The sequence below is a fragment of the Macadamia integrifolia genome, chromosome 10 (assembly GCF_013358625.1).
Source record: "Macadamia integrifolia cultivar HAES 741 chromosome 10, SCU_Mint_v3, whole genome shotgun sequence".
In the NCBI taxonomy this organism is placed as follows: domain Eukaryota; kingdom Viridiplantae; phylum Streptophyta; class Magnoliopsida; order Proteales; family Proteaceae; genus Macadamia; species Macadamia integrifolia.
The window spans coordinates 25,625,613-25,638,235 of NC_056566.1; the positions used below are offsets into that span (position 1 = coordinate 25,625,613).

At 34.6% G+C, this 12,623-nt stretch overlaps 3 protein-coding genes across 6 annotated transcripts in view; 1 reads left to right on the forward strand and 2 right to left on the reverse strand.

The window, feature by feature from the left end:
* The first annotated feature begins 7,870 nt into the window (after positions 1–7,870).
* Positions 7,871–8,179, forward strand: LOC122092328. The gene has a single exon (XM_042662646.1). The coding sequence runs from the start codon at positions 7,871–7,873 to the stop codon at positions 8,177–8,179; it is 309 nt and encodes a 102-aa protein (XP_042518580.1).
* A 1,170-nt stretch (positions 8,180–9,349) lies between these two features.
* Positions 9,350–10,249, reverse strand: LOC122090811. The gene has a single exon (XM_042660534.1). The coding sequence runs from the start codon at positions 10,216–10,218 to the stop codon at positions 9,460–9,462; it is 759 nt and encodes a 252-aa protein (XP_042516468.1). The 5' UTR covers positions 10,219–10,249; the 3' UTR covers positions 9,350–9,459.
* Positions 10,250–12,329: 2,080 nt separating this feature from the next.
* LOC122091624 (tyrosyl-DNA phosphodiesterase 1) overlaps positions 12,330–12,623 on the reverse strand; it is a 79,124-nt gene continuing 78,830 nt past the window's right edge. For all 4 annotated transcript variants that reach the window (XM_042661645.1, XM_042661644.1, XM_042661646.1 and 1 more), the window contains one exon: positions 12,330–12,569. In XM_042661645.1, coding sequence (XP_042517579.1) covers positions 12,472–12,569 — 98 coding nt within the window. In that variant the 3' untranslated portion in view covers positions 12,330–12,471. The remainder of the gene's footprint in view (positions 12,570–12,623) is intronic.

Consider the following 12,623-nt stretch of genomic DNA (forward strand, 5'->3'; position numbering starts at 1 on the left):
GGAGGTCTTGAGAATGGCATCAATTTCACAAATAATTTTTTCATAACATATAACAATAATACTAATGAATCATAATATTACAAACCATGGAGACTGATTAAGAAAAAACTAATCTCTGATCAAGTCAAAGAGGTGTATGTAAAAACATGCTTGCTTTCCACATCTTCTGGAGATTTTTTCATAATATAGTGCAATAACTTTTCCAACTGAGCTCTATCTTGCAGATTAAATGAATTATATTACCTTGTGGATGTGAAGTATCTGAAATTGAAAAATGCAGTGCCAGTGATTCGAGAGAAAAAGAAGTTGAAGTTGAGAACTTTTGTGCGTAATAGAAAAATAAATAAGAATTTGAAATATTCTGAACTATTATTGTAAGAGACAAAAAATTGAGAAATCATGGGATATTGTAATTGAATTTTTGTCCTTTCTGTGGTATATATAAGAAAGGATTTTATTGCATAAAAACTTGTAAAGTCGATGAAAGTTGATTGAAAGATACTGTTTTTATGTAATAAATCTATCCATAATTATGTGACTATGAATTTGTAGCTATTTTTTTTATCCCTTTAATACGTAATAATTTTAATTAATGATTACTTCACCCCTTTCTCCTTCATGTTGAGAGAGATGAGTGAGAGAAAGATAATTATAGAGAGAAAATACCCCTTCCTCCACGTTTAAATTTTGTAAGGGATGGAATGAGAGATTTTAGGAGCCATTTTTTTTTTTTTTTTTTTGTATATCTCTCAACGTATTTACCATTTTAATATCTCCATAATTATTTATTCCCTCCCTATACTCCATAATTCTCTGGAGAATCTCTCCCCATTGTGCTCAATGTTTTTTCTAAAAAGGATGAGTGAGAGAGAGAGAGATTTAAGGAGGAACAATAGTGCATTTGTTTGGTTTATAATTATAATAGCGTAATAAATCTCTCCATGCTTCTCCATACTATAATTTTGTAGTTATTTTTTTTTTATCTCTTTAATGTGTAATAATTATAATTAATGATTACTTCACCCCTCTCTCCTTCATGTTTAGAGAAATGAGTGAGAGAAAAAGAATTATAGAGAGAATATACCCCTTTCTCCACGTTTAGATTTTATAAAGAATGGAATGAGAGATTTTAGGAGCCATTTTTTTTTGGTATATCTCTTTCCATGCTTACCTTTTTAATGTCTCCATAATTATTTATTGTCTCTATGGAGAATCTCCCCCCATTGTGCTCCAAGTTTTTTCCAAAGACGATGAGTGAGAGAGATATAGAGATTTAAGTAGGAATAATAGTGCATTTGTTTGGTTTATAATTATATGACTTTTTAATAGTTAATAATTATAATTATATACCTTTTTAATACTCCACTCTGCCCCTTTCTCCTCCATGTTGAGAGAAAGAGAGGAATATTATATGCTTTTTTTAATCCTTTTTAATATTTAATTAATTAATAATTATAATTAATTATTACTCTCTCCTTTCGAGAGAGAGAGAGAGAGAGAGAGAGAGAGAGAGAGAGAAATAGAGAATTATGGAGAGTTTATTATTATTAACTTCTTTTTTGTTTATATATCTCTCTCCATAATTGTTCATTCTATCCCCATTCACCATAATTCTCTCTATTTCTCTCTCCACGAGTATATTATTATTAACTTATTTTTAAGTTGGTATATATCTCTCTCCATAATTGTTATTCCATCCCCATTCACTATAATTCTTTCTATTTCTCTCTCCACTCTCCCCCTTTATCCTCCACGTTTAGAGAGGGAGAGAGTGAGAATTATAGAGTTCATTATTATTATTTGATTTATCTTCCATTTTTAAGGGTGAGAGGATGAGTGGGTTTAAGGTTTGTAATTATATGCCTTTTTAATACTCCACTCTCCCCCTTTCTCCTCCACGTTTAGAGAGAGAGAAAAAAAGAATTATAGAGAGTTTATTATGATATTTGTTTCATATTCAATTTTGAGGGGATTTTGATCATTTGGGGATTTTTTCGGGTGTTTTTTGGGAATTTGGGAATATTTTGGTAGATGTAAATGGTTTTTTGATCATTTTGAAAAAGTATACCAAAGACAGGGAGTACGTACTTTTATTCTCTCTACGAGTTTATTATTATTAACTTCTTTTTTTGTTGGTATATCTCTCTCCATAATTGTTTATTCTATCCTCATTCATCATAATTCTCTCTGTTTCTCTCTCCACTCTTCCATTTCTCCTCCACGTTTAGAGAGGGAGAGAGTGAAAATTATAGATTTTATTATTATTATTATTTGATTTATCTTCCATTTTTAAGGGTGAGAGGATGAGTGGATTTAGGGTTTGTAATTATATGCCTTTTTAATACTCCACTCTCCCCCTTTCTCCTCCACATTTAGAGAGAGAGAGAGAAAGAATTATAGATAGTTTATTATGATATTTGTTTCATATTTAATTTTGAGGGGATTTTGGTCATTTGGGGATTTTTTGGGGTGTTTTTTGATAGATGTAAATGGTTTTTTGATCATTTTGAAAAAGTATACCAAAGACGGGGAGTACGTACTTTTATATAGTAGTATGATATATATATATATATTATTTACCTATGTTTAGTGGTCAACAAATTAAAAAAATAATAATAATAATAAATTAAAAGAAAGAAAATATTTCAAAAAATTTTAAATTTAAGGAGAGAGAAACACATGCTCCCCTCTAATTACAAGGTTTTTTTTTTTTTTGGTAAGGACAAGGTGTTTGTAAACCCTAAAGATAAGAGGTCATGAGTTTCATTTATTTATTTATTTTTTAATATTTTATCTAGTTTTCTACTGGGTGCTATTAGGGTCAATGATCATCTACTTCTACACACCCACCCACTTACACATGCATACGACAGGATTCAATCAGACAACCTCCTCCCCTGGGTGTCAGCTCTTCAAGCCAAAGCTGCCACTATTACTAGGTTAAGCTAGTGTTTGTTCGACCCTCCTACTAACTATGTTAGAACAACCCAATGCACAAGATTCCCACTATTACGGAGTGTGGGAGGGATAAATATACCCAACATTGCCTTCTGCTCGGTAATAGAGGTTGTTTCAAAATTTCAAACCTATGACCAACATGTTGCAATAGTACAATAGACTCACCCACTATTAACCAAATCTTACGTCAATACCGCAAATGAGACAATAGGAACAAACCTTATATGCATGGATCATACTATCATTCAGCTCCTTCATAACACTACCATGTGAATGATTTGTGGATTCACCACCCAACAAGCTGAGCTCCTTCTGTAAATCCTATACAAGTTCTATTTGAGATTGGGGCCTAAGTGTATGAAAAAAAAAAATTATGTGTTCACAAGGGATTCATAATTTATATTTCCAATATAAGTTTGATAGACAATCTTTTAACATTCACCACATCATTCTTTAAATCTTTATCTAGTATTATGCCCATTCTCCTTATATAACTTTCTTTATATCGTAATTTTTTTCTTGGGTAAGGCATAGCAAAGCTTAAAGTAATCCAATTAGTCTGAATGTAAGCTACATATGTTAATCATTTGTTTCCTTGTAATATCTGATCAATTTTATATTCTTATCCATTAAAGATCCAACGTTCCAAGGTGTTAATATAATCATACATTTTTAGACTAGCTTCTTTACCCATTCTCGTTCACAATCCCAAATGCCTATGTTGTGTGTTGCTTACAAGGGATATCTTAGCTAACCATTGCTCATTGTTTGCTGTACCAGGTCAAAGTGTATAGCATCATGTATGGAGGACACATTAGCATAAAATTGAAAATATAAGATTCTAGAATCCATGTAAAAAGGGTTTTGGTTATTTTTTTTATTTTTTTGGTCAGATACTGACCTAAAACACCAACCCTCTTCACTTTACTCGAGCTTCGGACCAACAACAAAAATACTGACAAAGTTATCTTGATACATTACATTAACAACATATTTTTTTTAATAAAAGTTTAAATAGTAAAAGTAAGATTCATGTAGTTGATCCATTTAGTTGGAAAAAAAAAAAAAAAAAAGACTTAATTGAGTTAAGTCAGCAGAGTTCTAATGTGGACTATTTATGAGTGATATTCAAGCTTTTATTTTTGCAACTTTACCCAAGGCTTATATAGTGAATCTATAGAAGGACATCATTAACTCGCTTTCGAAGTATATTTTTTTTTAGCTTATCCCCACATGCATGGTTCAATATTACATATTTTGATAATGTATACAAGTACGGTGAATGCAATCTAGAAATAGTGATGAAAAAGATTACGATAATAGGATTAAGGAATTGTGAAAAGGGAAGAAGATCTAAAATATCGTTAATACGTTTACCCTAACTTCTGTAATGATTGGGAAATAAATAGGTTGGCCTTCTCAACCCCAATATATATGTCATAGGATATTGCAAGTATTTTTATTTATTTATTTATTTTTTTGTGGTAGAAGGATCTCGCAAGTTATTATCCACAAATAATTAGACCCAATTGATTTGGTGTTAATTGTTTATAAATCTTTATATTGGCTAATTTAGCTAATGATTTACTTGAACCTCCACATATGAATGAGTTATTTTGGGTGAACCCCTCACAAGTCACAACCAATGTAATAGTCAAAAGGTTAGAATTGAGTCCAAGTTAATCAATTATAAATGATTTTATTCTTTCCACGACCAACCACATAGATATAGCAAACTTAGAAGAAGAAACTTCTCAAGAAAGTAGGCTTACCTTGGTCAATTCGCCTATTGCCACCATGGTTTTAGTAATTAGTATTGGAATCAGTTTACGTCTTTGCCAATATCATCCATTCGAATTTGTTCATATCATGCAATAGAATCTAGCCCTTGAAGGTTTAGAGTTTGAGACATCTTTTTCCTCATCTAGTTTAGCACCCGCAATCACCATTCCCAGATAATGAGAAGAAAGAAAGAAAAAGAAAAAATCTGAATAACAATATTTAAGGGCATGCATTCTCAACAACCATATCCCCCAATCTGACAAGAGATAACAAATTTAATTTTCAACAATATTAAAGCAAATTCAAAGTCTAATAAGCTCAACAATCAAAACCATTGCTAAAGCAGCCTCTCTTCCAAGGCCTAACAATCTTAATCTATAAGACTATGATGATCTTATGGTGGAGTTTTTTTTTTTTTTTTGGGTGGGGTGGGGAGTATATTAATTTATAGTGGACTCTAATCATAAAATATTACCTCAAAAAAAATTTTAAATAAATAAAAAACAAAAAAACAAAAAAAAAACAAAAAACAAAAAGCAGGTTTTCCCTATTATTAATACCAATAACATTGTCCTATTATAAGGCCTACTCTTTAAAAGTTTGATTTAGTAATTAAACCATTAAGGGATGAGCGGCATGCGCCGAACCCAGAATATAGTTGTCCTACTCATTCTCAACTTCTTTCACGTACAAATCCTCAGTTCATCTTCCCACCAGACCCCCAACCCAAAAAAGAAAAATTAGAAATCCCAAAAAGTCCCGGGAAGGCTTGCCCCAGCACCAGTGTGAGGCCCAATAGAAGTATCTATCCTGTATGGAAGCATCAACAAGGGTAGGATTTTTGACTTTTATGAAGGGTGAGATGGTCATTTCCGCATTGCATAGCCACTACATCAGCGTGGAGGCAGGTATCTAGAGGCTGCGCTATCTCTTCGCTCCTCCCTATGTCTGGGGTAGACTCAAGTAAATGGGCTGGGTTCTTTTCTCTAAAATATTTTTATGGAACCCTACTTCTTTACCTAAGGGGTGCACTTGGTCCAATGGTAAGGTACAAATATTAAAACTTAATGGTCAAGCGGAGCTATGTTTGAGCATAGAGAACCCTATATTGACAGGTTTTATCTCCCATATAGTAAACTGAGATTGAAAAATCGAAATTGAGGCTTCTCTTATCAGGATTCGGCCATCCTTGTCTTGGATCTTGGCTTTGATGTTGTCAATGGTGTTGCAGCTTTCAACCAGCTTTCAACTTCAAGGTAAAGGGCTTTCAAAAGGTCTAACCGAAGATTTAATTTTTACCATTTATTTATTCATGCTTCATATGAGGGAGGAGGAGGAGGTGGTGGGGGATTCACTCCTCATCAATGGCCTTCAAATTATAGATTGTATTTGTATCCCATGAACCAACAAAGCATTTGCATAAGCAAAAATGGGAGAAATAAAAACAAGCACATTAGAACGTTACCTGACCGCGCGGATACACGGCAGTAGGTGCGACTAATAGGAGGGTGCGTGCAAGCACCTTCAGTGCGAGATAATGTGGTCCTTTTGGATATGTTGTGTCTTAAGTACATGCGGTCATGTAGCATTATTTCTTCCTTAAAAAACAAATTGAATTTTAAGATTATTGGCCAATTGAATTACATTTTTCTTTTCCTTTGCATGAGACTACATTTGATTTCTCTCACACCCCCTCATTTTCACTAACTAAGCATTTTTTAGATATATATACTGGATTTTTTTTTTTTTTAATTCGATATAATAGTCATCACTCATCACCATAAATAATTGGGTTCTTCTAGATGTCACTATGTCTAGTGAAATATAACACTTCATTATTTACCAATCAATATGGATTAGCCTATGTGATAGATGACCCCACATACATCTTATGGCCAAATTTTTAATTCGAAGAATGCAAGAAAAATTGATCAAACTTCGATTCAAAGTTTGATTCAAAGTGGCGCTCTTGGTCCACCAGTAAGGTCCCAATGTTATGGTCTGTGGTCAAACGGTCGAACCAGTCTCTCAACATTCTTAGAGTAAGACCATGTAGTTCTCCCCATTGTCGGACCTCGCACATGTAGAAGCCTTGTGCACCGGTTATGCCCAATGTCATCAATATTTTTTGGGCATTAGTATACGGTATCAGCCATCCTAGAAAACCGATATAGTCGATCCGATCCCAATTCTTAAAACCATGGTTCGCTCAATGCACACCCAACACTATTCTTATTATTTTTGCTAGTCTATCCTCCAGCACCCCTATTGGGCACTGCAGGACCAATGGCCAACCTACTCTAGGGGGGGAACAACCACTCACACTCACATGTGGCTGGAGTCAATCCTCAAACTTCCAGGCTTCAGTTTTTTCTAGCTAATGCTGCTACTAATGCGCTAGACATTGGAACCAAATAAATGAAATAATAATAATAATAATAATAATAATAATAATAATAATAATAATAATAATAATAATAAAAAATAATTACAAGAAACCATCTACATATTGCAAGATGGTCTATAAATTTGAATGAAATTTAGTTGCTGCCAAAGTTGAAGCCAAGTAATTGCACCCTTGTGACAGTCCAAGAAAATACAATAATCTAAGAGGGTATTTGTGAACCCTAGGGTGAAGAAAATTAGTCCATTTCTTAGGCCAGGGGACTTTGCTGCAACTCGGGTAACAACCAAATTTTTTCCTATATAAGAGGAATTATTTTATTAGGAGTTGATGGAAGAAGAATATGAGAATTGGTGACCACCCATTTGTTATTTTGACCCTTTATAGTAGAAATGACAAGAACGGTAAATAGTGATTTTGAGAATTGAGATCTATACTTCCGCTTACTTGAATTGGTGATCACCACAAGCTTTCCCATTTGACACGCTCACAACAAAACTACCTCCCGAAAACGCAGCACACATGACCAGTGATGAGTGTTCATCACCACCACTACCATCACCTTCTTCACCTTCTCTCTCTCTCTCTCTCTCTCTCTCTCTCATCAACAGTCCTTAAAAAAACTTTGATATCAGGATTTAAGCTAGTACCTGTCTCTCTCTCTCTCTCTTCTTATATTTCTCCAAACAAAAGAATAAAAAAAGAAGAAGAAGAAAGATGAGGGTGATGATAGAAGCATTGACAGGGACATTGTTCTATGTTCAAGTGGAAGATGATGCAACAGTGGGTGATCTAAAGAGGGAGATTGAGACACAGGAGAAGCTCCCTCAAGATCGTCTCATCCTTCTTCATGACTCCCATGATAATCATGAACATGGTCATGGGCTTTTGATGGTGATGATGGAAGACACACTTTCCCTTGTTGATTATGGTGTTAGAGATGGATCTCATATTCATCTTTGTTTCAATCCCCTTGATGATGCCTCTTCTCAATACCATCTCTTATTCACTGCTCCTGATTCCCTTATGTGGTAACCCTTATAAGAAGAAAAGGAAGATGACCCCGTAACTTCTTTCTCATAATAAGTTTACAAACCACAACCCCCACAACCCCACCCCAAAAAAAAAAAAACAAAAAGGAAAAAAGCCCCACTCACACAGATTAAAAGAAAAAATGGAGCTATGGCCAAGGTGGTGGGAGACCTGGTGATAGAAAGATGTAGTTCTCCAGGTGAAAAAACATTAGACATTCCATCTTTTGAAATCAATACTTTTGATATTAATTGGCATAAACTAATTGGGAAAACATTTTCTGTTTCGGAGAGTAGCTCCCACACCAGCGCGAGACCCAATTAGTGCCCTCCATTCGATTCAATCCATAGGGGGGAGAAAGCTCATTTTACAAGTAGGAGGAGAGGCGATTCAATCCATAGGGGGGAGAAAGCTCATTTTACAAGTAGGAGGAGAGGGACAGACACAAAGGGGCTGGCAGAAGAGCTACACTCCTAGACGGAAACCATTTCCCCAAATTCCCTAAAAACCATTTCATGGCCTTTGAGCACGCTCCCTCAACTTTTGGATGTCTATAATCTCTTAAGTAATAGGTTTTCTTTTGCCAAGATAGCCCTTATGGCAATGAATAGGCGTATTAACTATATTTTTTGTAATTTGGATTATGATACTCTATTGCAATTTTTGTAATTTTCTTTTCTTTATCATCCAAAAACTATTTCCCCAAATTTCCATATGCATATTATGGCTCTGCACCCCTGGGATTGATAAACCTTTTGAATCTTATTAACCAAAAGAGATCTGACTTTGAGCTATAGTTAGCTCCGTGCCAACCAAGATTTCTTGTTGTATTTATATAACACACATTTTTAGCTCCGAAATGATCCTCTTCACTTTAAAACACCCCCCCCCCAAAAAAAAAAAAGATCTCTATGAAGTGTATTCTTAATGCATGTAACAATCCAATAATTCTTTAAAACGAATTTATTTGTTCAATTGCTTCCTTTTTTGGGTAGTATTCTTCTTAGTTCAAATATACTAGGTTAAATAATCTGTTCAAATGTAACGAAGATTAAATCTGGTGATGCCAGTGGGTTCTAATTCTTATTGTTATGAAAGTAGTTAGGATGCTTCATGACTGTTAATGGTTCACCAACTGGACAAAGATGATAATTATAGTGATGATCTAACAAGAAGAAAAATATTTTCATCTATTTATTTTTTACCCTAATGATCCTAACCTTAAACTAAACTATGAGCTCCATTGAAATAGCTAAACAATGTCATCTAAGGTGGCTTGAGATTCAATGTCCGCGACTCACAGTTCCTTTGAACACATATAAAGAATCACCATTTTCGACTCCATGCCAACGGAGATTGAAACTGTCTCGCATGATCCTTTGTTTGTGGATAAAGAAGTAATCATCAGCTGGTAAAACCTTACCATCCAACAATATTTTCCTCAACTCATTGACGGTGGAAGTATCTTTGATCTCCAAGGGAATACTCGCGGAATTAAGCAAACAAGAAGAAGTCTGAACCAACACACTCAACCGTTTCGAGGGAGGCTCAGTTATTGAACGATTTGTGTTTTTCAGGAAACCAATGATTTCTGATTGATCACAGATGCCATATTCACTTAAGCTGCGGAATTCCTCTCCCATCTCTATGCCAGAGAAGTGCAACATTAATCTTTTGATTGGAATGCCATCAAGTATATGAATTTTCTCCTTCAAGCTTCTAACAGTTTCTGTTCTGTCCACCTCCATATGTATCTTCTTGGATGATGTTTTAATGGTAATCTGAATCATAGTATCAGACTGTGAAGGAGGTTGTAGAGGTGCAATGGTGAGATCAATTTTGGTGCCTTCAAGTACAAATGGGTAATCTCCCATGTCAAGTCCATCTATGAGCTCCAACCCATAGATTGATAGTGTCTGGAAAGCAACTGGGACACCCAAGAGCTGTTCAATCTTGTGCTTCACTTCAAGAATGGTTTCCTTGTGACCTACATCTATAAGGAACTCCCCTTCAATGGTTGAAATCATAACCCTCATTGTCATGACAGTAATCAACCTTTCTCGCGAGTCTCGATCAAATCAGTCTGTTGAAGTTAAAAAGGAAGATGATGATTAGTAAATATGAACTAACATAGTCTATACAGTAACTAACTATAGGGATTTAAAGTTTAAGAAAAACTTTAGGAAGTGCAGGAAATTCATGGAATTACATTATTAACAAATTTTTCTAAGTGTTCATATGGGTTTCTTCCCAAAGGGGGAAGATCACATTAATGCAGAAAATATCAGATATCAATATTATGGATATAACAAAACAATCTCAAGAGATAGAAGAAAACCCAAACAAATATGGATAAAACAATTAGGAAACTCACATTTACACCCTTTGTAGAGTTTAAATTTTTGATAACCAACTCCCCCGCCTATCTTGTTAGAAGTGAAGGGGTGAATTTAAATGTGAGGATCATGCCTAAAGTATGATTGGTTTCTCTATGTTATGTTCAATTTTGGGTTCAATTCCTTGGCATGGGAACTGTTTGGTTCATATATATCTAATGCATAATTAACAAAAGAATTGCATGAACGTTCTTGCTAAGAGTTCACACTCAAATGGCTGGTATTGAGCAGTACCATCAGATTTTCCCAATTTGGAAGTTTTATATTTTCTTAAAAAAAAAAAATGTAAATTTTTTCTAGTGAGATCTAAATTATTTTGTTGCATTCAAGGTTATAGGTATTAATATCTATGTCATGTATCGGTCTCAAACGATATCGATAAGATATTAATATGGATCAATCTGTTATCAGATTTATATGCAAAATAAACTACTTTTTTATGGATACAATTGATTTGAGGTTTAAATTGTTTACAGTGAACGTTGAGGTGCAATGAACATCTGACGATTTCTTTAATACTTAGGAATCAGTCTGTCTTATCCATAGGTGTTTGTCTTAGATGACATCTTGACCTGTGCCCAATAGCTAAGTGACAAACATAGATGGGTCCATGAGATAAAAAAAGGGTACATTAAATCTAATTTTCAGTAATGCACAACGCCTACCTTATCAAGTCAAATTTCAACTCCAAACAAAGGAATGAGAGTACCTCAACAATGGCCCCAATCCTTTATGAAACCATTCATTTCATTTTTAATTTTTGGTGGCGTCCCTTCCTGGTCATGAGCTACAATTTAACCACTAACATGAAAGTGATGTCATATGGAACGAACATGTCTTGCACTTGGCAAGAAATTTTTATTTTCTTTACATAAAAAAAAAAAAATAAAAAAAAAAAAAAACCGATTTGATTCCAAGCTAAACGATTCCAGCCATGGGATCCATTAGACTTATATTTTATTCTTATGAAAATGGTTTTCCCAGTTGCCCCTTTACAAGAAAAAATCTCATTAACAAGCACACCAATTTTTGCACTTGAAGAGTTATGTAACAAATTAGATCATTAGATATCTAAGGAATAGTATGAACGTTTACCTGCCAAATTCGGCCTCAAATCAGTTATCCACTCATCTGATTTTATACCCTCTCATGTATATTCATGCATCCTCATGGTAATCTCAGATTTTTCATTTCCTTATTTTTCTCACTTCACATATTTGAATTTTATCTAAATTTAGCATGTGAACAAGAGACCATTGGGTCTTATATTCCCATAAAAATTCAATCCCATCTGAACTGCCACATGGCAAATCTAGATGTCTTTTGAGGATATTCTTTTCATAACATCATGTAAGAAAATCAAGTCCTATTCTTCAAAGTAATATTTTCCCCATATGATCTCAAGGCTTTGAAACATTAAGTTCGGGCAAGGAACGGTAGTACCTTCAGGTGGGATTGAGAACTAGGAAACATTGTGAGAAATTAAACAAATTTTAGAAAGAAAGTGTGGGAAAAGGTTCTGAACTGCCAGGGGAAGGTACGGTAGCACCGTGTGTGTTTATCTTTCTCCTCGCATGAAACAACCTCACCATCCTCTTTGTAAAATATTGTTTAATACTTTAATTGCACCTCATTGGTGGTTCCCCTATGCCACTGACTTGGAGAACTCTCTCCAGAGGTTCATTTACCCCTCCCAGTGGGAAGAAAGGAAACTGGGGTTTGTAAAAAGAGGCAATTGAATGGGGGAAAAAAAAAACTCAAAAGAAAGGTCTATCCATTCTTTCCATACTCCTGATTCAAGTGGTTCGGAACCTTGTCAGACCCAGGTTGGACAGTATAAGAGGTTTCAATTATTTGGCTACAAAGCTTCAATGGGAGACCATTGTGATAGATTACAGATCAAGAATCTTGGCTTACATACAACTTGACCTGTCGTGGCCACACTTGACCATAGACATCCTTCTTGCTACATCGTCTGTCCCATGACCAGGGAACATCTGGAAAATAGAGAGATGGTTCAGTAAGAAAAATCAACCAAATTCCTCCCTTAA